The following is a 26,707-nucleotide window of genomic DNA, read 5'->3' on the forward strand; positions in this document are numbered from 1 at the left end:
CTTTGTCCAAGATGGACTCAAAATTTGGAATTGATGTGTGGCTATTCAGAGACAGTTCATTAAATTGGTTCCAGGAATAAAGGGCTTGTCTTACGAAGAGAGACTGAGCAGGTTAGGCCTCTACTCACTGGAGTTTAGAAAGGTGAGAGGAGATCTGATTGAGGTATGTAAGATGCTAAAGGGGATTGAGAGGATCAACACAGATCGGGTGTTTCCCTTTGTTGGACATTCTAGAACAAGAGACCATATTTTTTGGCTAAGGGGTGGCTGATTTAAAACAGAAATAAGAAGGAATTACTTCACTCAGAGTGGTGAATCTGTGGAATTCTCTCCCTCAGAGTGCAGTGGACGCCGGAACACAAAACAAATTTGAGGAGATAGATGAGTTTTTAATACTGACGGGATGAAGAGTTATGGGAACAGGCAGGAAGTTGGAGTTGAGGCCAAGCCAAGATCAGCTATGATTATATTGAATGGTGGAGCAGGCTCGAGGGGCTGAATGGCCTACGTTCATGCTGTAAACCTCTATGACTCCTGCTCCTCATTCTCATGTTCTTATGGAGGGTACAATTCTAAAGGAGGGGGGAAGGGGGGTGGGGAGTGCAGGAGCAGATGGACCTGGGTTTGTATGTGCACAAGTCATTGAATATGACTGGAGAAGGTGAGAGTGCTTAATAAAGCGGACAGTGTCCTGGGCTTCATCAAACGAGGCATAGAATAAAGAACAAAGAAAGTACAGCACAGGAACAGGCCCTCCAAGCTTGCGCCGATCACGATACCTGCCTAAACTAAAACCGTATGCACTTACGGAGTCCGTATCCTTCCATTCCCACCCTATTCATATACTCATCCAGTTGCCCCTTAAATGCCGCTATCGTACTTGCTCCCACCACCTCCCCGGGCAGCACGCTCCAGACATTCACCACCCTCTGTGTAAAAAACTTGCCTCGCACATCTGCTACGAGAGGACACAGGTTTAGGGTGCTGGGGTGTAGGTACAGGGGAGATGTTAGGGGGAAGTTTTTCACACAGAGGGTGGTGGGCGAGTGGAATCGGCTGCCGACAGTGGTGGTGGAGGCAAACTCAATAGGGTCTTTTAAGAGACTCCTGGATGAGTACATAGGACGTAATAGGATGGAGGGTTATAGGTAGGCCTAAAAGGTAGGGATATGTTCGGCACAACTTGTGGGGCCGAAGGACCTGTTTTGTGCTGTAGTTTTCTATGTTTCTATCTCCTCTAAACTTTTCCCCACGTACCTTAAACCTATTTCCCCAAGGACTTGATTTTTCTATCCCAGGAAAAAGCATCTGACTATCCACTCTGTCCATGTCACTCATAATCTTGTAGACCTCTTTCAGGTCACTCCTCAACCTTTGTCGTTCCAGTGAGAACAAACCGAGTTTATCCAACCCCTCCTCATAGCTAACACCCTCCAGACCAGGAAACATTCTGGTAAACCTCTTCTGCACCCTTTCCAAAGCATCCACCTCCTTCTGGTGGGGTGATGACCAGAATTGTACACAATATTCTAAATGAGGCCTAACTAAGGTTCTGTACAGCTGCAGCATGACCCGCCAATTTTTATACTCAATGCCCTGACCAATGAAGGCAAGCATGCCGTATGCCTTCTTGATGACCTTATCCACCTGTGTTGCCACTTTCAGTGATCGGTGGACATGTATGCCCAAATCTCTCCGCATGGTTAAAAAGGTTAAGGCTCATGGGATACAAGGAGAAGTGGCTAGATGGGTGGAGAACTGGCTTGGCCATAGGAGACAGAGGGTAGTGGTCGAAGGGTCTTTTTCCGGCTGGAGGTCTGTGACCAGTGGTGTTCCGCAGGGCTCTGTACTGGGGCCTCTGCTATTTGTGATATATATATAAATGATTTGGAAGAAGGTGTAACTGGTGTAATCAGCAAGTTTGCAGATGACACGAAGATGGCTGGACTTGCGGATAGCGAAGAGCATTGTCGGGCAATACAGCAGGATATAGATAGGCTGGAAAATTGGGCGGAGAGGTGGCAGATGGAGTTTAATCCGGATAAATGCGAAGTGATGCATTTTGGAAGAAATAATGTAGGGAGGAGTTATACAATAAATGGCAGAGTCATCAGGAGTATAGAAACACAGAGGGACCTAGGTGTGCAAGTCCACAAATCCTTGAAGGTGGCAACACAGGTGGAGAAGGTGGTGAAGAACGCATATGGTATGCTTGCCTTTATAGGACGGGGTATAGAGTATAAAAGCTGGAGTCTGATGATGCAGCTGTATAGAACGCTGGTTAGGCCACATTTGGAGTACTGCGTCCAGTTCTGGTCGCCGCACTACCAGAAGGATGTGGAGGCGTTAGAGAGAGTGCAGAGAAGGTTTACCAGGATGTTGCCTGGTATGGAGGGTCTTAGCTATGAGGAGAGATTGGGTAAACTGGGGTTGTTCTCCCTGGAAAGACGGAGAATGAGGGGAGATCTAATAGAGGTGTACAAGATTATGAAGGGGATAGATAGGGTGAACGGTGGGAAGCTTTTTCCCAGATCAGAAGTGACGTTCACAAGGGGTCACGGGCTCAAGGTGAGAGGGGCGAAGTATAACTCAGATATCAGAGGGATGTTTTTTACACAGAGGGTGGTGGGGGCCTGGAATGCGCTGCCAAGTAGGGTGGTGGAGGCAGGCACGCTGACATCGTTTAAGACTTACCTGGATAGTCACATGAGCAGCCTGGGAATGGAGGGATACAAACGATTGGTCGAGTTGGACCAAGGAGCGGCACAGGCTTGGAGGGCCGAAGGGCCTGTTTCCTGTGCTGTACTGTTCTTTGTTCTATGTCAATACTCCGAAGGGTTCTACCATTTACTGTATAATTCCTACATGCATTGGGCCTTCCAAAATGCATCATCTTACGCTTGTCCAGATTAAGCTCCATTTGCCATTTCTCCACCCAAGTCTCCAACCGGTCTATATCTTGCTGTATCCTCTGACAATCCTCTTCACTATCCGCAACTCCACCAATTTTTGTGTCATCTGTGAACTTACTAATTAGACCAGCTATTTTCCTGCAAATCATTTATATATACTACGAACAACAAAGGTCCCAGAACTGATCCCTGTGGAACACTGCTAGTCACAGCCTTCCACTCAGAAAAGCACCCTCCACTGCTACCCTCTATCTTCTATGACCAACCCAGTTCTGTATTCGTCTTGCCAGCTCTCCTCTGATCCCGTGTGACTTGCAGGATCAGAGAATACAGGAATTGGGACGTCTTGTTGAAATTGTACAAGACATTGGTAAGGCCACACTTGGAATACTTTGTGCAGTTCTGGTCACCCTATTATAGAAAGGATATTATTAAACTCGAAAGAGTGCAGAAAAGATTGACTAGGATGCTACCGGGACTTGATGGTTTGAGTTATAAGGAGAGCTTGGATAGGCTAGGACTTTTTTCTCTGGAGTGTGGGAGGCTTGACGGGTGATCTTATCGAGGTCTATAAAATAATGAGGGGTTCAGATCAGCTAGATAGTCAATATCTTTTCCCAAAGGTAGGGGAGTCTAAAACTAGAGGGCATAGGTTTAAGGTGAGAGGGGAGAAATACAAAAGTGTCCAGAGGGACAATTTTTTCACACAGAAGGTGGTGAGTGTCTGGAACAAGTTGCCAGAGGTAGTAGTGGAGGTGATACAATGTTGTCTTTTAAAAAGCATATAGATAATTATATGGGTAAGATGGGTATAGGGGGATATGGGCCAAATGCAGGCAATTGGGATTAGCTTAGGGGTTTTAAAAAAATGGGTGGCATGGACAAGTTGGGCCGAAGGGCTTGTTTCCATGCTGTAAACCTCTGACTTCACCTTTCATACCAGTCTACCGTGAGGTACTGTGTCAAAGGCTTTACTGAAGTCCATGTATACAACATCCATTGCCTTTCCCACATCTATCATCTTTGTCACTTCCTCAAAAAACTCGATGAAGTTAGTGAGGCATGGCCTCCCTGTCACAAAACCATGCTGTCTATCACGAATAAGTCCATTTATTTCCAAATGTGACGAGGTCCTGTCCCTAAGAATCTTTTCCAATAATTTCCCTACCACTGACGTAAGGCTCACCAAATAATACCAAATAATATAATACCAAAGAACAAAGAAAATTACAGCCCTCCAAGGCTGCATCGACTATGCTGCCTGACTGAACTAAAACCCCTTACCCTTCCGGGGACCATATCCCTCTATTCCCATCCTTTTCATGTATTTGTCAAGACGGCCCTTAAAACTCACTGCATCTGCTTCCACTATCTCCCCCGGCAGCAGGTTCCAGGCGCCCACCACCCTCTGTGTAAAAAACTTGCCTCGTACATGTCCTTTAAACCTGGCCCCTCGCACCGTAAACCTATGCCCCCTAGTAATTGACTCTTCCATTCTGGGAAAAAGCTTATGACTATCCACTCTGTCCATGGCCCTCATAATCTTGTAGACTTCTATCAACTCTCCCCTCAACTTCCGTCGCTCCAATGAGAACAAACCAAGTTTCTCCAACTTCTCCTCATAGCTAATGCCCTCCATACCAGGCAACATCCTGGTAAATCTTTTCTGTACCCTCTCCAAAGCCTCCACATCCTTCTGGTAGTGTGGCGACCAGAATTCAACACTATATTCCAAGTGCAGCCTAACTTCCTGGATTATCCCTGCTGCCCTTCTTAAACAATGGAACAACATTGGCTGTCCTCCAAAAAATACAAAGCAAAGAAATTGTGTTAAACCCGTATAAAACCAGAGCTCAGCCTCAACTGGAGTCTTGTGTCCAGTTCTGGGCACCACACTTTGGTAAGGATGTGAAGGCATTAGAGAGAGAGAGATTACAGAAATGATTTCTGAGAATGTGTCAGGGACAAGGAACTTCAGTTACACAGACAGATTGGCAAAATTGGGAAAGGTTGAGAGGAGATTAGACAGAGGTATTCAAAGCCATGAGGGATCTGGACAGAGTAGAGAGGGAGAAATTTTTCCCATTGGTGGAAGAATCAAAGTCATCGAACACGGATTTAATGCAGTTGAAAAAAAACAAGGGTGATGAGGGAAAACTATTTCATGTAACAAGTGGCTGGAAACTGGAATGCGCTGCATGAGAATGTGGTGGAGGCAGATTCAATCGAGGCACTCAAGAGGAATTGAAGGAGGAAGAATTTGCATTGTACAGGGATGAGGTAGGGGGAGTGGTACAAGGTGAATTTGTTCCTCTGACAGTGAGCACAAACACCACAAGCTGCATGGCCTTTCTTTACTCTCGAACAATTCAATGATTCTAGTTGTGTGTAAACTGCTTACTGTGGTATTTCCTTTGTAGCTCTTGTTGAACTTGCTGTGAGCCTCCATCAGGGCGAATGAAACCCAGCAGTCTCTGTGGTACATTGGAAGCACTAAAACTGGAAAAATAAGGAAGCACTCAGTTCAAAAACAATTTCATTCAGTACAGGACATCTCTCACTGACTGGACAGCATGGGATTCCCTCACTGACCGTGCGTTCCACACTGACGCGACAGTGCTCGCGGTGTCCCGCACTGACTCGACAGCACCAGTGATGTCTCACACTGACTCGACAGCGCTAGCGGTGTCTCGCACTGACCCGACAGCGCTAGCGGTGTCCTGCACTGACCCGACAGCGCTAGCGGTGTCCCGCACTGACCCGACAGCGCTAGCGGTGTCTCACACTGACCCGACAGCGCTAACGGTGTCCCGCACTGACCCGACAGCGCTAGCGGTGTCCCGCACTGACCCGACAGCGCTAGCGGTGTCCCGCACTGACCCGACAGCGCTAGCGGTGTCTCACACTGACCCGACAGCGCTAGCGGTGACTGCACTGACCCGACAGCGCTAACGGTGTCTGCACTGACCCGACAGCGCTAGCGGTGTCTCACACTGACCCGACAGCGCTAGCGGTGTCCCGCACTGACCCGACAGCGCTAGCGATGTCCTGCACTGACCCGACAGCGCTAGCGGTGCCCCGCACTGACCCGACAGCGCTAGCGATGTCTGCACTGACCCGACAGCGCTAGCGGTGCCCCGCACTGACCCGACAGCGCTAGCGGTGTCCCGCACTGACCCGACAGCGCCAGCGGTGTCTGCACTGACCCGACAGCGCTAGCGGTGTCCCGCACTGACCCGACAGCGCTAGCAGTGTCTGCACTGACCCGACAGCGCCAGCGGTGTCCCACACTGACCCGACAGCGCTAGCGGTGTCCCGCACTGACCCGACAGCGCTAGCGGTGTCCCGCACTGACCCGGCAGCGCTAGCGGTGTCTCACACTGACCCGACAGCGCTAGCGGTGTCTGCACTGACCCGACAGCGCTAGCGGTGTCCCGCACTGACCCGGCAGCGCTAGCGGTGTCCCGCACTGACCCGACAGCGCTAGCGGTGTCCCGCACTGACCCGGCAGCGCTAGCGGTGTCCCGCACTGACCCGGCAGCGCTAGCGGTGTCTGCACTGACCCGACAGCGCTAGCGGTGTCCCGCACTGACCCGACAGCGCTAGCGGTGTCCCGCACTGACCCGGCAGCGCTAGCGGTGTCTGCACTGACCCGACAGCGCTAGCGGTGTCCCGCACTGACCCGACAGTGCTAGCAGTGTCCCGCACTGACCCGGCAGTGCTAGCGGCATTCCGCATTGACCCGAGAATGCCAGTGGTCCCTCTCTGTATGTGAGGTACAAGGTTCATCAGTGTTAAATGGCCTTTCCCACCTGTTAATCTTACCTTGCATTTCCTAGAGTTCCGGATCCAAATTGAGAGTTTCTATCAAGGAATTCTCGCAATCCATTGAGTTCCAGCAGAATGTTGGCCAGAACCTTCACAGCAACGCTGCTCTCAAACTGCAAAGGATAATAAATAAACTAGCACCACCAAATCCACAAACTCATATCCAAAAAATAACCATAGTTGTGAAGTATGACAGCCCTGGCCACCAGGCAGGGGAACACAGTTCAGCACTGACCACTGGACAGAGAGTTTTTCGGTCTGGCCAGAGGAGCCTGGTCTACGACTGGTCAAGGGAACATAGGATTTAGGAGCTGCAGTGGGCCCTCCGAGTCTGCTCCATTTGACAAAATCATGGCTGACCTGATTACGGTCTTAATTCCACTTTCCTCTCTGCCCTAATAACCCTTGACTCTCAAAAATCGATCTAACGCAGCCTTGAACAAATTCAATGACCCAACCTCCTCCGCTTTCTATGAAGTCACTCAGGGTTGTGTCCTAGGCCCAACAATCTTCAGCTGCTTCAATGACCTGCCCTCCATCACAAGATCAGAAGTGGGGATGTTCACCGATGATTGCACAATGTTCATCCCCGTTTGCGACTCCTCAGATACGGAAGCAGTCCATGTTCAAATGTAATAAGATCTGGACAATACCCAGGCTTGGGCTGACAATTAACTTACACGCCACAAAAATGCCAGCCAATGACCATCACCAATAAGAGACACTCTAACCACCGCCCCGTGACATTCAATGGTGTTACCATTACTAAATTCTCCCACTGTCAACATTCTCGCGGTTACCATTGACCAGAAACTGAACTGGACTTGCCACATAAACACAGTGGCTACAAGAGCAGGTCAGAGGCTGAGAATACTGCGGCGAGTAACTCACCTCCTGACTCCCCAAAGCCTGTCCACCATCTACAAGGCACAAGTCAGGAGTGTGGTGGAATACTCCCCACTTGCCTGGATGGGTGCAGCTCCAACAACAACTCAAGAAGCTTGACACCATCCAGGACAAAGTAGCCCACTTGATTCGCACCACATGTACAAACATCCAGTCCCTCCACCATCAATACTCAGTAGCAGCAGTGTGTATTATCTACAAATGCACTGCAGCAATTCACCAAAGATCCTTAGACAGCATCTTCCAAATCCACGACCACTTCCATCTAGAAGGACAAGGGCAGCAGAAACATGGGAATACCACCACCTGCAAGTTTCCCTCCAAGCCACTCACCATCCTGGCTTGGAAATATATCGCCATCCCTTCGCAGTCGCTGGGTCAAAATCCTGGAATTCCCTCCCTAACGGCATTGTGGGTCAACCCACAACAAATGGATTGCAGCGATTCAAGAAGGCAGCTCACCACCACCTTCTCAAGGGCAACCAGGGATGGGCAATAAATGCTGGCCAGTCAGCGACACCCATGTCCCACGAATTTAAAAAAAATTACCCCCAAAACCATTTCTCTACTAATGCTGATTTCCTACAACTCCTCACTAAAGCATGTTTCTCTCAGCACTTCTGGTACATTATTCATGTCTTCCTTTGTGAAGACTGAAGCAAAGTATGAACTTAATTCCTCGACTATTTCTATATTCCCCGTTATGAATTCTCCCATTTCTGACTGTAAGGGGTCTGCATTCATTTTTCAAAATCTTTTGCTCTTTACATATCTATCAAAACTTTTACAGTCAATTTTTATGTTTCCTGCTCGCTTACTCTATTTTTCCCTTTTTAATCAATCCCTTGGTCCTCCTTTGCTGAATTTTAAACTGCTCCCAATCCTCAAGCCTATCGCTTTTTCTTGCCAATTTGTATGTTTCTTCCTTGAATCTGATACCATCTCTAATTTCCCTTGTAAGCCATGGTTTGGCCAAAACTTCCTTACCACTCTTGCACCAAACAGGAATAAACAACTTCTGGAATTCACCTATTCATTGTTCAAATGCCTGCCATTGCCTGTCCACTATCTTTCCTTTCAGTAATCTTTCCCAGTCCATCATGGCCAATTCATGCCTCCTACCATCATAGTTACCTTTATTCAGATTCAGGACCCTGGTCTCAGAATCAACGACATCACTATCCACCTTGACAAAGAATTCTACCATATTATGGTGACTCGTCCCCAAGGGTTCTCTCATAACTAATTGCCAAATAATCCTTTCACACTGTACAACACCCAGTCCAAGATGGCCTATTCCCTTGTTGTTTCCTCAATGTATTGCTCAGAAAACCACCCCATATACACTCGATAAATTCCTCCTCCATTGTACAGTGACTAATTTGACTCACCCAATCTATATGCAGATTAAAGTCGCCCATTATCACAGATGTTCCTTCAGCACACGCATCTCTGATTTCCTGTCTAATGCTTTTCCCAACATTACCACTACAATTTGGTGGTCTGTATACCATCCCCACCAATGTTTTTTGCCCCTTGCTGTTTCTTAACTCGACCCACATCATCTATGCTAATACCTTTCCTCAATATCGTATCAATATCATCATTAATCAACAATGCAACTCCACCACCTTTTCCTTTCTGTCTGCCCTTCCTAAACACTGAAGAGCCCTCGATGTTTGGTTCCCATCCTTGCTCACCTTGGAGCCACATCTCCGTAATGCTAACTATATCACACCCCTTTACATCTAGCTGCGCAACTAATTCATCCAGTTTGCTCCGAGCATTCAGGTACAAAACTTTAAAGTGTGCACTTTTAACATTTCTTTTCCCTTTCCTACTATTTTTTGTTTACTCTGTCCTTATCTGACTCTGGCCCTTGATTTATCTTCCTATCACTTTCCTTATTCTCCTTACTGTCTTCTCCTCCTGTTCTTAATTCCCCTGCTTCAAATCCTTGAAAAGATCCGCACCCGCCTGTCATATTACTTCAAACCCTCCCAGGCTTGGAGGACCGAGGGCCTGTTCATGTGCTGGAATTTTCTTTGTTGTTTGTATTTTCCAGCTTGCTTCCTAGCTCCTTATATTCTGCCTTTAGGACTTCATTCCTTTTTTTACCTGTGTCATTTGTACCAACGTGTACTACAACCATTGGCTGTTCGCCTTCCCCCTTCAGAATGTCCTGCAGCCGCTCTGAGACATCCTTGACCCGAGCATCAGGGAGGTAACACACCATCCTGGAGTCCCATTTGCGGCCACACAAGATTCCTGCACTGCCTGCCTAGCTCTTTTGCTCTGCCTGGTGGTCACCCATTCCTTTCTTGCCTGTGGAGTCTGAGCTTGCGGTGTTACCATCACCCTATACATGCTATCCACGGTACTCTCCGCCTCGCGGATGCTCCACAGTGTCCCCAGCCGCTACTGCAGCTCTGAAACACAGGCTTCCAGGAGCTGCAGCTGGAGACACTTCCTGCACACATGCTGGCCCTGGGCACTGGAAACATTCTAGGCCTCCCACATGGAGCACGAAGAGCAGACCATAGCTTGGAGCTCTCCTGTCATGTCTTACCCCTTTAAGTTAAACCTTTGAAAGATGTTTTGTTTCAGATTATATCCAATTCTCTTGGGCCTTTCTTTCCTGTTGCTCGTTACTACCGAATATAACCTTTACAAAATATAAACCACAGAAATTACCTGAGACTACAAGTGATAAAATTATGAAGTACTTAGCTGACATTTCTACTTACCAATCAGCTCTTTCCCTCATGTCCTCTACTACTGCACCAGGGCAAGACCACACCTTACTTTTACTTAGCTTGTCCTCCTCACAGTGCTTTCTTTTTGGTTAGAGGAGGAGGGAGGGAGGGAAACACTAATGCAGTGTTTCTGGTTTTGAATTTTTTTGAGCATGTAACCAAGTGTGTGGATGAGGATATGGATAGTGCAGTTTACATGGATTTCAGCAAAGCCTTTGACAAAGTAAAACATGGGAGGCTTATTAAGAAGGCGAATGCACATGAGTTACAGGGTGATCTGACAAGGTGGATTCATAATTGGCTTAGCGGTAGGAGACACAGGGTGATGACAGGCCGCTGCTTCAGTGACTGGAGGCCAGTGAACAGTGGCATACCACAGGGATCCGTGCTGGGCCCCCTATTGTTCGCCATTTATATAAATGACATAGATGCCACGTGGGGGGTAGGATCAGTAAGTTTGCCAATGACACAAAGATTGGCCGGGTGGATAACAGTGAGGCTGAGTGGCTTGGGTTACAGGAAGATATAGACAAGATGGTCAAATGGGTGGATAAGTGGCAGATGGAATTTAACCCTGAAAAGTGTGAGGTGATACATTTTGGAAGGAGTAATTTGACACCGAAGTATACTATGAAAGGTCTGACACTGGGAAGTTCTGAAGAACAAAAGGGATCTTGGCGTGTTTGTCTATAGATCTCTGAAGGCGGAAAGGCAGGTTAATAGGGTGGTGAAAAAGGCATATGGCACACTCGCCTTTATAAATCAGAGTATAGATTACAAAAGCAGAATGGTCATGATGGAGTTGTATAGAACTTTGGTAAGGCCACAGCTGGAGTAGTGTGTGCAGTTCTGGTCGCCACATTATAGGAAGGACGTGATCGCACTGGAAGGGGTGCAGAAGGGATTCACCAGGATGTTGCCTGGGATGGAATATTTAACTTATAAAGAGAGGTTGGATGGTTGGATAGACTTGGGTTGTTTTCTCTGGAGCAGAGAAGACTGAGGGGGCAACCTGATTGAGGTGTTCAAGATTATGAGGGGCATGGACAAGGTGGATAAGGAGCGGCTGTTCCCCTTAGTTGAAGGGTCAGTTGCGAGGCGATATAAGTTAAAAGTGAGGGGTGGGAGGTTTGGGGGATTTGAGGAAAAACATTTTTACCCAGAGGGTGGTGATGGTCTGGATAGCACTGCCTGGGAGGGTGGTGGAGGTGGGATGCCTCACATCCTTTAAAAAGTGCCTGGATGAGTACTTGGCACCGCCATAACATTCAGGGCTATGGGCCAAGTGCTGGCAAGTGGGATTAGGTGGGCAGGTCAGGATCTTTCATGCCTCAGTGTGGACTCGATGGGCTGAAGAGGCTCTTCTGCACTGTCGTATTCTGTGATTCTGTTTAACTGCTCCTTGACACCAGTTCTTCCTCTACCCACTATACAGTCAGGGTGACTGCGGTGACTTCTACCAGAATGCTCCTCGGTGAAGTCTCTCTGCCGCCTCTGCTGGATCTTATTGCTCCATTCCAGGCAGCATCCTGGTGAATCTCCTCTCACGCTAACAAATGAGTTAATTTCCATTTCACAAATCCATGTTGACTTTGCCTGATTCCATTATGATTTTCTAAGTATCTCCTGCCATAACCTCTGTAATAACGAATTTTAGGAATTTCCATTTGACGGATATTAGACTGATTGGCCTATATAGAAGTTTCCTTTCTGTTTCCCTCCTTTCTTGAATAAAGGTATAGACTAGATAAAGGGGCTTGTCCAGCACTAGTCACTGGGCAGAGCAGTTCTGACCAACACAGAGGGACTTGGTCGAGCAATGTCCCCGGACGTTAGGGACAGCACTGTCCACCAGAGGCACTTGGTTGAGCTCTGTTCATTGGAGAGGAGCTTACACCGCACTTCGGATAGCGATGAGGACCATTGTGGATAGCGATGAGGACCATTAGAGGATACAGCAGGAAAAAGATCAGTTGGAGACTTGGACGGAGAGATGGCAGATGGAGTTTAATTCGGACAAATGTGAGGTAATGTATTTTGGAAGGTCTAATACAGATAGGAAATATACAATAAATGGCAGAACCCTTAAGAGTATTGACAGGCAAAGGGATCTGGGTGTACAGGTACACAGGTCACTGAAAGCGGCAATGCAGGTGGAGACGGTAGTCAAGAGGGCATACGGCATGCTTCATCGGCCGGGGCATTGAGTTTAAAAATTGGCAAGTCATGTTGCAGCTTTATAGAACCTTAGTTAGGCCGCACTTGGAATATCGTGTTCAATTCTGGTCGCCACAGTACCAGATGGCTGTGGAGGCTTTGGAAAGGGTACAGAAAAGATTTACCAGGATGTTGCCTAGTATGGAGGGCATTAGCTATGAGGAGAGGATGGAGAAACTTGGTTTGTTCTCACTGGAGCGTCAGAGGTTGAGGGGAGACCTGATAGAAGTCTACAAGATTATGAGAGGCATGGACAGAGTGGATAGCCAGAAGCTTTTTCCCAGGGTGGAAGAGTCAATTACTAGAGGGCATAGGCTTAAGGTGCGAGGGGCAAGTTTTAAAAGAAATGTACGAGGCAAATTTTTTACACAGAGAGTGGTGGATGCCTGGAACTCTTTGCCGGGAGAGGAAGTGGAAGCGGAAGCGGATATGGTAGTGGCTTTTAAGGGGCGTCTTGACAAGTACATGAATGAGATGGGAATAGAGGATATGGTCCCCAAAAGAGTAGCAGTAAGTCGGGCAGCATGGTCGGTGCAGGCTTGGAGGGCCGAAGGGCCTGTTCCTGTGCTGTAATTTTCTTTGTTCTTGTTCTTTGTTCTGTTAATTTAATCGCACCTTGGCTAAATGAGGTACATTTCATCGACTAAATAAGTTTACTCCCATCCTTTCACATCAAAATGTTGGGTGACTCCCAATCTGCACAACTTGGAAACCAAGCCCCCTTCCAATTCCAGGGATGCTGCACAGTTTGTGTCAGTGTGAGTACTCACCAGTACTGCCTGTTGCCTGTAATGATGGACTGTCTGTTCCACTGCTATACTACTGTCCCAGATATTCCTGCAAAAAAGAGAATAGTCCTGCTTTACCTTTGTCTCAGTACAACAGAAATTTAGCCCATGTACAATCTATCAGCATTTGCCTACTCAGAGACACAAGTGAGATACAGGATTAATACCGGATTACCCATCTTGAACATCACAGCAGTCCATATATTCCCATTTCAATGTTCAGGGAACAGGTGTTCACAGTCCAACAAGAGATAGTACAGGTTGGAGTGAGCACAGTAAATAGTCTCACAACACTAGGTTAAAGTCCAGGTGAGCACCTGATGAAGGGACAACGCTCCGAAAGCTTGTGCTACCAAATAAACCTGTTGGACTTTAACCTGGTGTTGTGAGACTTCTTACTGTGCCCAGGCCGGTTCAACACCGGCAACGCCACATCATGGTTGGAGTGAAACGCCATCCAAGATGCTCACCTGTGCCTCCAAGCAGCTTGGCTCAGAAACAGAGTGTAAAAATCTAATTTCCAGAATCTTAGACCACAAAAGAGGCCTTTCAGCCCTGTGCAATTAGTCCTATTCCCTCATCTTTCACAGACGCTGCCCTATGAAGCTACTGCTAGAATGCACACTTTTCTATTTGTTTCAAGTGCAAAGTCACATCCTGCCAATGAGAGTAACGGAAGTAACTGAACATCTCTCTCCTGTCACTTATCGCTCAGTCAATTTCCTAACCATGTAAATGATTTGCCTTCAATACCATGAGCTTCAATTTCAGAGAAGTCTCTCTTAGATGCGAGTGTCACTGGCAAGGCCAACATGTGTTGCCAATCCCAATTGCCCCTGAGATGATGATGGTGAATTGCCTTCTTGTTCTGTTGCAGTCCATGTGGCTTAATGGCCTTCTTCTACGCTGGCTCTCTGCATGAACAATTCACCTTGTGCCATTCTCCTGCCTTCTCCCCACCAACCTGCACATGCTTCCTTTTCAGGTAACAATGCGATTCACTTTCAAATACTTGGAATGAATCTGCCCCACCACATTCAGGCAGTGCTTTCCAGATTTTTACCCTTTGCTGCGTAAAGACGTTTCTCCTTGTGTCTTGTTACTTCTTTTGCCAATTATTTCAAAATTGTGCCCTCTCTTTCTCAATCTTTCCATCAGTGGGAACATCTTGTCGCTAACTCCTGTCACAGCCCTTGTGATTTTGAAAGCCTCCATCAGCCTTCTCCAATGAAAACAATCCCAATTCTCCAATCGATGCAAGTCCCATCTTCACATTGAGGATAGCCTCCATCATGCTGTGGCACTACACCATGCTAAATGGCAGATTAAAATAGATCAACAGCTCAAGACTGGACAGTCACGAGGCCACCAGCAGCAACAGAATTGTACTCAACCACAATTTAAAACCTCAGGGCTCAGCATTTCCCCACTCTACGATTACCATCAGGCTGGGGGAATCAACCCTGCTTCAATACAAGAACAAAAGGAACAGGAGCAGAGCACACAGCCAATAAGCCTACTTCATCCATTAAACAGAGTCATAGAGGTTTCCATCATGTCAACAGGCCCTTCAGCCCAACTTGCCCATGCCAATCTTTTTTTTTTTAAACTCCCTAAAGCTGGTCCCAATTGCCTGTATTTGGCCCAAATCCCTCTATACCCATCGTACCCATGCAACTGTCTAAATGCTTTTTAAACAATAAAATTGTACTCGCCTCTACTTCTGCCTTTGGCAGCTTGTTCCAGACACTCACCACCCTCTGTATGAAAAACTTGCCCCTCTGGATACTTTTGTATTTCTCTCCTCTCACCTTAAACCTATGCCCTCTAGTTTTAGACTCCCTTACCTTTGGGAAAAGATATTGACTATCTGGCTGATCTATGCCGTTAATTATTTTATAGACCTCTATAAGGTCACCCCTCAGCCTTCTACGATTCCAGAAAAAAAAGTCCCAGTCTATCCAGCCTCTCCTTATAACTCAAACCATCAAGTCCCGGTAGCATCCCAGTAAATCTCTTCTGCACTCTTTCTATTTTAATAATGTCCTTTCTATAATAGCGTGACCAGAACTGTACACAGTATTCCAAATGTGGCCGTACCAATGTCTTCAACAAGATGTCCCAACTCCTGCATTCAATGTTCTGACCAATGAAACCAAGCATGCCGAATGCCTTCTTCACCACTCTGTCCACCTGTGACTCCACTTTCAAGGAACTATGAACATGTACCCCGAGATCTCTTTGTTCTGGAACTCTCCCCAACGCCGTGGTCACTGTTCTCCTGAAGGCTGGGTAGTTTGCTGCGGACAATGGTCTGTTTGAGGTTGTGCGGTTGTTTGAAGGCAAGAAGTGGGGGTATGGGGATGGCCTTGGCGGGATGTTCGTCTTCATCAATGAATGTTCGTCTTCATCAATGAACAGTGACCATGACACCACACAACCCTGCCACAGCAACTTCTGCAAGACGTGCCGGATCGACACAGATGCCATCATTTCACGTGAGAACACCATCTACCAGGTACATGGTACCTACTCTTGCAACTCGGCCAATGTTGTCTACCTGATACGCTGCAGGAAAGGATGGAAAATTTTCGGACTGGAGGCAGGTTGCTAGCGGAGTGCCGCAGGGATCAGTGCTTGGTCCTCTGCTCTTTGTGATTTTTATTAATGACTTAGAGGAGGGGGCTGAAGGGTGGATCAGTAAATTTGCTGATGACACCAAGATTGGTGGAGTAGTGGATGAGGTGGAGGGCTGTTGTAGGCTGCAAAGAGACATAGATAGGATGCAAAGCTGGGCTGAAAAATGGCAAATGGAGTTTAACCCTGATAAATGTGAGGTGATTCATTTTGGAAGGACAAATTTAAATGTGGATTACAGGGTCAAGGGTAGGGTTCTGAAGACTGTGGAGGAACAGAGAGATCTTGGGGTCCATATCCACAGATCTCTAAAGGTTGCCACTCAAGTGGATAGAGCTGTGAAGAAGGAATATAGTGTGTTAGCTTTTATTAACAGGGGGTTGGAGTTTAAGAGCCGTGGGGTTATGCTGCAACTGTACAGGACCTTGGTGAGACCGCATTTGGAATATTGCGTGCAGTTCTGGTCACCTCACTATAAGAAGGATGTGGAAGCGTTGGAAAGAGTGCAGAGGAGATTTACCAGGATGCTGCCTGGTTTGGAGTGTCTGTCTTATGAGGAAAGGTTGAGGGAGTTGGGGCTGTTCTCTCTGGAGCGGAGGAGATTGAGGGGAGACTTAATAGAGGTTTATAAAATGATGAAGGGGATAGATCGAGTGAACGTTCAAAGACTATTTCCTCGGGTGGATGGAGCTATTACAAGGGGGCATAACTATAGGGTTCATGGTGGGAGATATAGGAAGGATATCAGAGGTAGGTTCTTCACGCAGAGAGTGGTTGGGGTGTGGAATGGACTGCCTGCAGTGATAGTGGAGTCAGACACTTTAGGATCATTTAAGCGGTTATTGGATAGGCACATGGAGCACACCAGGATGGTAGGGAGTGGGATAGCTTGATCTTGGTTTCAGATGAAGGTCGGCACAACATCGTGGGCCGAAGGGCCTGTTCTGTGCTGTACTGTTCTATGTTCTATGTCCCGAGGCATGGTACATTGGGGAAACCATGCAGACACTACGACAACGGATGAATGAACACCACTCGACAATCACCAGGCAAGACTGTTCTCTTCCTGTGGGGGAGCACTTCAGCGGTCACGGGCATTCAGCCTCTGATCTTCGGGTAAGCGTTCGCCAAGGCGGCTTTCACGACACACGACAGCACAGAGTCGCTGAGCAGAATCTGATAGCCAAGTTCCACACACATGAGGACGGCCTCAACCGGGATGTTGGCTTTATGTCACACTATCAGTAACCCCCACAGCTTGCCTCCTGGACTTGCAGAATCTCACTGGCTGTCCTGTCTGGAGACAATACACATCTCTTTAACCTGTGCTTAATGCTCCCTCCACTCACATTGTCTGTATCTTTAAGACCTGGTTGGCTGTAGAGATTCGCATTCTAATCAGTATTCTGTAACTTGATTTTGAGTCTCTGTGCCCTGTATGAGAGCAGATTTCCACTCCATCTGGCGAAGGAGCAGCGCTCCGAAAGCTAATGGCATTTGCTACCAAATAAACCTGTTGGACTTTAACCTGGTGTTGTTAAAACGCTTACTGTGTTTACCCCAGTCCAACGCCGGCATCTCCACATCCAGTAGGTTCCATTTAGGAAGAATAGACAGGAAGGAAAAGGTGGTAGAAACATAGAAAACTACAGCACAAAACAGGCCCTTCGGCCCCACAAGTTGTGCCGAACGTATCCCTACCTTTTAGGCCTATCTATGATCCTCCATCCTATTAAGTCCCATGTACTCATCCAGGAGTTTCTTAAAAGACCCTATTGAGTTTGCCTCCACCACCACTGACGGCAGCCGATTCCACTCGCCCACCACCCTCTGTGTGAAAAACTTACCCCTAACATCTCCCCTGTACCTACCCCCCAGCACCTTAAACCTGTGTCCTCTCGTAGCAGACATTTCCACCCTGGGAAAAAGTCTCTGAGAGTCCACCCGATCTATGCCTCGCAACATCTTATACACCTCTATTAGGTCTCCTCTCATCCTTCGTCTCTCCAAGGAGAAAAGACCGAGCTCCCTCAGCCTATCCTCATAAGGCATGCCACTCAATCCAGGCGACATCCTTGTAAATCGCCTCTGCACCCTTTCAATCTTTTCCACATCCTTCCTGTAATGAGGCGACCAGAATTGAGCACAGTACACCAAGTGGGGTCTGACGAGGGTCTTATATAGCTGCATCATTATCCCCGGACTCCTAAACTCAATCCCTCAATTGATAAAGGCCAGCACACCATACGCCTTCTTAACCACCTCCTCCACCTGCGGGGCCGATTTTAGAGTCCTATGGACCCGGACCCCAAGGTCCTTCTGGTCCTCCACAGTACTAAGAGTCTTTCCCTTTATATTGTACTCCTTCATCCCATTTGACCTGCCAAAATGGATCACTACACATTTATCTGGGTTGAAGTCCATCAGCCACTTCTCCGCCCAGTCTTGCATCCTATCTATGTCCCTCTGTAACTTCTGACATCCCTCCAGACGATCCACAACACCACCAACCTTAATGTCATCGGCAAGCTTACCAACCCATCCCTCCGCTTCCTCATCCAGGTCATTTATGAAAATGACAAACAGCAAGGGTCCCAGAACAGATCCCTGGGGCACACCACTGGTGACCGACCTCCATTTAGAAAAAGACCCATCTATACACACACTCTGCCTCCTTTGGACAAGCCAGTTCTGGATCCACAGGGCAGCAGCCCCTTGGATCCCATGCCCTCTCACTTTTTCTAGAAGCCTTGCATGGGGGACCTTATCGACTGCCTTGCTAAAATCCATATAAACCACATCTACCGTGGGGTAGCTCTATTAATAAAAGATAATATCAGGGTAGTAGTGAGGGATGACATAGGCTCCAAGGAACAAAACGTGGAATCGTTATGGGTAGAGATAAGGAATAGTAGAGGGAGAAAGACACCAGTAGGCGTGGTCTATAGACCCCCAAATAATAATGTTGAGGTTGGGAGGGCTATAAACAAGCAAATAATGGATGCGTGCAAAAACGGAACAGCAATAATCATGGGGGACTTCAACCTGCATATTGATTGGCTGACTCAAGTTGGAAGGGGTGGGATGGCGGAAGAGTTCTTAGAATGCTGTCGGGATAGTTACCTTGAACAGTATGTTATAGAACCGACGAGGGAACGAGTGATCTTAGATCTGGTAATGTGTAACGAGGTAGGTAGAATTAAAGATGTTCTTGTGAAGGACGCTCTTGGGTCAAGTGATCACAATATGGTCAAATTTCTGGTACAAATGGAAGAGGAGAAAGTAGGGTCCCATACCAGTGTCCTATCGTACTTCCCTCTGTCCTGTTTGAACAGAGGGAAGTACGATAGGATGAGGGCTGAATTGGCTAAGGTGGACTGGGAGAGCAGACTGGTATGTAGGACAGCTGAGGAACAGTGGAGGATTGTTAAGGAGATCCTTTTCAGGACTCAGCAACAATATATTCCGGTGATAAAGAAGGACTGTAAGAAAAGGGATAACCAGCCGTGGATAACGAAGGAAATTAAGGAGAGTATTAAATTAAAGACCGGTGTGTACAGAGTGGCCAAAAATAGTGGAGAATCGGAAGGCTGGGAAAACTTTAAGAAACAACAAAGAACGACTAAGAAAGCGATAAAGAAAGGAAGGATAGGTTATGAAGTTAGGCTAGCTCTAAATATAAAAAATGATAGTAAAAGCTTTTACAAATATATAAAAAGGAATAGAGTGGCAAGAGTGAATGTTGGACCCTTGGAGGACGAGAGGGGGGATTTAATAGTGGGAAATGAGGAAATGGCTGAAACTTTAAATAAGTTTTTTGTGTCGGTCTTCACGGTGGAAGACACAAATAGTTTACCAAATATTAACGATAGAGGGTTGGTAGGAGGAGAGGTACTCAATACAATTAATGTTACCAGGGAGGTAGTGCTTGGTAGACTAACAGGACTGAAGGTGGACAAGTCCCGGGCCCGGATGGAATGCATCCCAGGGTACTGAAAGAAATGTCAGAGGTAATAGCGGATGCGTTAGTGGTTATTTATCAAAATTCGTTGGATTCTGGGGTAGTGCCGGCGGATTGGAAAACGGCTAATGTTACGCCGCTGTTCAAAAAAGGAAATAGACAAAAGGTGGGTAACTACAGGCCGCTTAGCTTAACGTCTGTAGTTGGGAAAATGCTGGAATCCATCATTAAAGAAGAAATAGCAGGCCATCTGGATAAGAATGGTTCGATTAAGCAGACGCAGCATGGATTCATGAGGGGAAAGTCATGCTTGACGAACTTGTTGGATTTTTATGAAGATGTGACTCGTACGGTTGACGGAGCGGAACCGGTGGATGTGGTGTTTTTGGATTTCCAAAAGGCCTTTGATAAGGTGCCTCACAAAAGGTTGCTGAAGAAGATTGGGTCACACGGAGTTGGGGGTAGGGTGTTACCATGGATTGGGGATTAGCTATCCGACAGGAAGCAGAGAGTCGGAATAAATGGGTGCTTTTCTGGTTGGAAGATGGTAACTAATGGCGTGCCGCAGGGATCGGTACTGGGGCCTCAACTATTTACCATGTATATAGACGATCTGGAGGAGGGGACTGAGTGTAGGGTAACAAAGTTTGCAGACGACACAAAGATAAGTGGAAAAGTGAATCGTGTGGAGGGCGTAGAAGGTCTGCAGAGAGATTTGGACAGGCTGAGTGAGTGGGCGAGGATCTGGCAGATGGAGTATAACGTTGACAAATGCGAGGTTATTCACTTTGGAGGAAATAATAGCAAATTGGATCATCTAAATGGAAAAAAATTACAACATGCTGCTGTGCAAAGGGACCTGGGGCCTTGTGCATGAGACGCAAAAACCCAGTCTGCAGGTGCAACAGGTGATCAAGAAGGCAAATGGGATGTTGGCCTATATCGCAACGGGGATAGAATATAAAAGCAGAGATGTCTTGCTGCATCTGTACAGGGCATTGGTGAGGCCGCAGTTGGAATACTGTGTGCAGTATTGGTCCCCTTATTGCGGAAGGATATATTGGCCTTGGAGGGAGTGCAGAGAAGGTTCACCAGGTTGATACCAGAGATGAGGGGTGTTGATTATGAGGAGAGACTGAGCAGATTGGGTTTGTACTCGTTAGAATTTACAAGGCTGAGGGGGGATCTTATAGAGATCTATAAGATAATGAAGGGGCTGGATAGGGTAGAGGTGGAGAGATTCTTTCCACTTAGAAAGGAAACCAGAACTAGAGGGCACAGCCTCAAAATAAAGGGGGGCCTCAAAATAAAGGGGGGTCAGTTTAGGACAGAGTTGAGGAGGAACTTCTTCTCTCAGAGGGTGGTGAATCTCTGGAATTCTCTGCCCACTGAAGTGGTGGAGGCTACCTCGTTGAATATGTTTAAATCACGGATAGATGGATTCCTGATCGGTAAGGGAATTAGGGGTTATGGGGATCAGGTGGGTAAGTGGAAATGATCCACTTCAGATCAGCCATGATCTTATTGAATGGCGGGGCAGGCTCGAGGGGCTAGATGGCCTACTCCTGCTCCTATTTCTTATGTTCTTATGTTCCACAGAGCTCAGTGCTAGCTCACCTGCATTTGTGGTATATATTAATGATTTGGATGTAAATGTAGGCAAAGACTGGCAGTGTGGTTCGCACAGTAAGAGTTTCAACAACACCAGGTTCAAGTCCAACAGGTTTATTTGGTAGCAAATGCCATTAGCTTTCGGAGCGCTGCTCCTTCGTCAGATGGAGCGGGGATGTCTGCTCTCAAACAAGGCATACAGAGACACAAAATCAAGTTACAGAATACTGATTAGAATGCGAATCTCTACAGCCAACCAGGTCTTAAAGATACAGACAATGTTAGTGGAGGGAGCATTAAGCACAGGTTAAAGAGAGGGGTTCACAGCAGGGAGGGTGGCTGCAGATTGCAGGAAGATGTCAACTGAAAACAACGAGAGGCAGTCAGGAGAGTGAAAACATTGAGAGAGGAGAGGCAGTCAGGAGAGTGAACACTGCGAAAAAACATCACAACAGACACAATTTGAATGTTTGGAGAAGGAGATAGGTGTTAGATATCTCGCAAGTGTTAAAGATTTGTTCATTCCTAAGGTTCAGAATCACATTTAATAAAATATACAAAAAGCACTACAAGTAAATAATTTAATTATTTAAAACACGTTACGGATGGCAGGTGATGTGTTAAGGCTGCAGCATGTGGGAGCTCCTGGATTACACTGTGATCCAGGGCAAACACGTCCGTACTAACTGCGCACAGCTTGAGGAGCTTTGGCTCAGAGTCATCGAGCTGGAGGCTGAGCTGCAGACACTGCAACACATCAGGAAGGGAACAAAGAACAAAGAACAGTACAGCACAGGAAACAGGCCCTTCGGCCCTCCAAGCCTGTGCCGCTCCTTGGTCCAACTAGACCAATCGTTTGTATCCCTCCATTCCCAGGCTGCTCATGTGACTATCCAGGTAAGTCTTAAACGATGTCAGCGTGCCTGCCTCCACCACCCTACTTGGCAGCGCATTCCAGGCCCCCACCACCCTCTGTGTAAAAAATGTCCCTCTGATGTCTGAGTTATACTTCGCCCCTCTCACCTTGAGCCCGTGACCCCTCGTGATCGTCACCTCCGACCTGTGGGAGAGGGTTAGTTTCAGGAGGCGGTCACACCCCTTAGAATAGGGTCTTCTGGTTTGGAAAGTGGTCAGGGGCAGGGGGGTGTGACTGCAGTGGAGGCAGGGAAGGGGACCCAAAATTTAGGAGCATCAGCCTCTGCAACTGTCCAACAGGTTTGAGGTTCTCTCAGTTTGTTTGGATGAGTGTGGGGGCTGGAGGGTGGATGGGCTGACTGACCATTGCACTGTGATACAGGAAGCCATTCAAGTGGGGGAAGCACATAAGATTGCACTGGTAGTAGGGGACAGTATAGTGAGGGGGATTGACACCGTTCTCTGTAGTAAAGAGCGAGAGCCCAAGTGGCTGTGTTGCCTGCCTGGTGCCAGGATTCAAGACAGCTGTTCTGGGCTGGAGAGGAACTTGCAGTGGACGGAGGAGGATCCAGTTGTCATGGTCCACGCAAGTACCAACGACATAGGTAGAATGAGAAAAGAGGTCCTGTACAGAGAGCTTAGCCTATAGCCTGGCTTGTCTCAGCATTGCAAGTGCACATCTAAATACTTCTCAAATGTAATGAGGGTCTCTGCCTCCACCCCCTTTCAGACAATGAGCTCCAGACACCCACCACCGTTTGGATGAAAAGATTTTTCCTCACAACCCCTCTAAACCTCCGGCCCCTTACCTTACCCCCAGTCACTGATCCCCCCATCAACGGGAAAAGTTCCTTCCTGTCTACTTGATCAATGCCGCTCATAATGTTATACATCTCAATCATGTCCCTCCCTCAGTCTCCTCTGCTCTAAGGAAAACAACCCCAGTCTATCCAATCTCTCTTTATAACTAAAACACTCCAGCCCAGGCTACATCCCGGTAAATCTCCTCTGCACCCTTTGCAGTGCTATCACATCCCTCCTATAATGTGGATTTCAGAATAGCACACAAAATTCGAGCTGTGGTCTAACCAATATTTTATACAGTTCCAGCATAACCATCTGCCCTTAAAATCTATGCCTCGCTAATAAAGACAAGCATAGAGGGGGCGGCACGGTAGCACAGTGGTTAGCACTGCTGCTTGATGAACCTGGTGAATAAGAAAAGAGAGGCGTACAGAAGGTTCAGAGAGCTAGGAGGTGTTAAGGATTTAGAGGAGTATACGCGATGTAGGAAGGAGCTTAAGAAGGAAATTAGGAGAGCGAGAAGGGGTCATGAGAAGACCTTGGCGGGTAAGATTAAGGAGAATCCCAAGGCTTTCTACAAATATGTCAAGAGTAAAAGGATGAGATGTGAAGGCATAGGACCCTTAAAAGGTGAAGGGGGAAAAGTTTGTGCGGAACCGTTAGAAATGGCGGAGCTGCTTAATGAATACTTTACCTCGGTATTCACGGTGGAAAGGGATCTGGGTGGTTGTACTGCTGGATTGCGGAGGACAGAAAGGATCGAGCATGTGGACATAAAGAAAGAGGATGTGTTGGAACTATTGAATGGCATCAAGGTTGGTAAGTCGCCGGGACCGGATGGGATGTACCCCAGGTTACTGTGGGAGGCGAGGGAGGAGATTGCGGAGCCTTTGGCGATGATCTTTGCATCGTCGATGGAGACGGGAGAGGTTCCGGAGGATTGGAGGATTGCGGATGTGGTCCCTATATTCAAGAAAGGGAACAGGGACAGCCCGGGAAATTACCGACCGGTGAGTCTAACCTCAGTGGTTGGTAAGTTGATGGAGAGGATCCTGAGAGACAGGATTTATGATCATCTAGAGAAGTTTAGTATGATCAAAAGTAGTCAGCACGGCTTTGTCAGGGGCAGGTCGTGCCTTACGAGCCTGGTTGAGTTCTTTGAAAATGTGACCAAGCACATTGACGAAGGAAGAGCGGTGGATGTGGTCTATATGGACTTCAGCAAAGCGTTCGATAAGGTCCCCCATGCAAGACTTCTTGAGAAAGTGAGAGGGCATGGGATCCAAGGGGCTGTTGCCTTGTGGATCCAGAACTGGCTTGCCTGCAGAAGGCAGAGAGTGGCTGTGGAGGGGTCTTTCTCTGCATGGAGGTCAGTGACCAGTGGAGTGCCCCAGGGATCTGTTCTGGGACCCTTGCTGTTTGTCATTTTCATAAATGACCTGGATGAGGAAGTGGAGGGATGGGTTGGTAAGTTTGCTGACGACACCAAGGTAGGTGGTGTTGTGGATAGTTTGGAGGGATGTCAGAAGTTGCAGCGAGACATAGATAGAATGCAAGACTGGGCGGAGAAGTGGCAGATGGACTTCAACCCGGATAAGTGTGTAGTGATCCATTTTGGCAGATCCAATGGGATGGAGCAGCAGTATAAAATGAAGGGTACCATTCTTAGCAGTGTAGAGGATCAGAAGGACCTTGGGGTCCGGGTCCATAGGACTCTTAAATCGGCCTCGCAGGTGGAGGATGCGGTCAAGAAGGCGTATGGCGTACTAGCCTTCATTAATCGAGGGATTGAGTTTAGGAGTCGGGAGATAATGCTGCAGCTTTATAGGACCCTGGTTAGACCCCACTTGGAGTACTGCGCGCAGTTCTGGTCACCTCATTACAGGAAAGATGTTGAAGCCATTGAAAGGGTGCAGAGGAGATTTACAAGGATGTTGCCTGGATTGGGGGGCATGCCTTATGAGGATAGGTTGAGGGAGCTTGGTCTCTTCTCCCTGGAGAGACGAAGGATGAGAGGTGACCTGATAGAGGTTTACAAGATGTTGAGGGGTCTGGATAGGGTGGACTCTCAGAGGCTATTTCCAAGGGCTGAAATGGTTGCTACGAGAGGACACAGGTTTAAGGTGCTGGGGGGTAGGTACAGGGGGGATGTCAGGGGTAAGTTTTTCACTCAGAGGGTGGTGGGTGAGTGGAATCGGCTGACGTCGGTGGTGGTGGAGGCAAACTCGTTGGGGTCTTTTAAGAGACTTCTGGATGAGTACATGGGATTTAATGGGATTGAGGGCTATAGATAGGCCTAGAGGTGGGGATGTGATCGGCGCAACTTGTGGGCCGAAGGGCCTGTTTGTGCTGTGACTTTCTATGTTCTATGTTCTATGTTCACAGCTCTCGGGTCCCGGGTTCGATTCCCGGCTCGGGTCACTGTCTGTGTGGAGTTTGCACATTCTCCTCGTGTCTGCGTGGGTTTCCTCCGGGTGCTCCGGTTTCCTCCCACAGTCCAAAGATGTGCAGGTTAGGTTGATTGGCCAGGTTAAAAATTGCCCCTTAGTGTCCTGAGATGTGTAGATTAGAGGGATTAGCGGGTAAAATATGTGGGGGTAGAGCCTGGGCGGGATTGTGGTCAGTGCAGACTCGATGGGCCGAATGGCCTCCTTCAGCACTGTAGGGTTTCTATGATTTTCTAGAATCACAGCAACGTAGAAACTAGAAGCAGGAGGAGGCCATTTGGATCTTTGAGCCTGCTCCTCCATTCATTTTGATCCAGGCTGATCATCGAATTCAATATCCTGATTTCCCCCCCACCCCCGCCTTTGTCCCATGTTGCTTGCTCCCTTTAGCCCCAAAAGCTATATCTAATTTCTTGTTGAAATCAGACAACATTTTGTCCTCAACTACTTTCTGTGGTAGTGAATTCCACACATTCACCACCCTCTGGGTGAAGACATTTCTCCTCAGCTCAGTTCTAAAAGGTTTAGCCCTTATCCTCAAACTATGACCCCTAATTCTGGACTCCCCCCACCATTGGGAACATTCTTTCCAAATCTAGAATCATAGAAACCCTACAGTACAGAAAGAGGCCATTCGGCCCATCGAGTCTGCACCGACCACAAACCCAACCAGGCCCTACCCCCATATCCCTACATATTTACCCACTAATCTCTCTAACCTACGCATCTCAGGACACTAAGGGCAATTTTATTTTTAGCATGGCCAATCAACCTAACCTGCACATCTTTGGACTGTGGGAGGAAACCAGAGCACCCGGAGGAAACCCACGCAGACACGAGGAGAATGTGTAAACTCCACACAGACAGTGATCCAAGCCGGGAATCGAACCCAGGTCCCTGGAGCTGTGAAGCAGCAGTGCTAACC

The 26,707-nt window shown here is 47.6% G+C and overlaps 1 protein-coding gene across 1 annotated transcript in view; it reads right to left on the bottom strand.

Annotated features, from left to right (window-relative positions):
- nup155 (nucleoporin 155) overlaps window positions 1-26,707 on the bottom strand; it is a 425,601-nt gene that overhangs the window by 122,073 nt on the left and 276,821 nt on the right. Inside the window, exons 20-22 of the mRNA XM_078215282.1 lie at window positions 13,390-13,456; window positions 6,738-6,853; window positions 5,314-5,411 (exon numbers count right to left, since the gene is read on the bottom strand). Coding sequence (XP_078071408.1) covers window positions 5,314-5,411; window positions 6,738-6,853; window positions 13,390-13,456 — 281 coding nt within the window. The remainder of the gene's footprint in view (window positions 1-5,313; window positions 5,412-6,737; window positions 6,854-13,389; window positions 13,457-26,707) is intronic.

This window comes from Mustelus asterias, chromosome 6 (assembly GCF_964213995.1).
Source record: "Mustelus asterias chromosome 6, sMusAst1.hap1.1, whole genome shotgun sequence".
In the NCBI taxonomy this organism is placed as follows: Eukaryota; Metazoa; Chordata; class Chondrichthyes; order Carcharhiniformes; family Triakidae; genus Mustelus; species Mustelus asterias.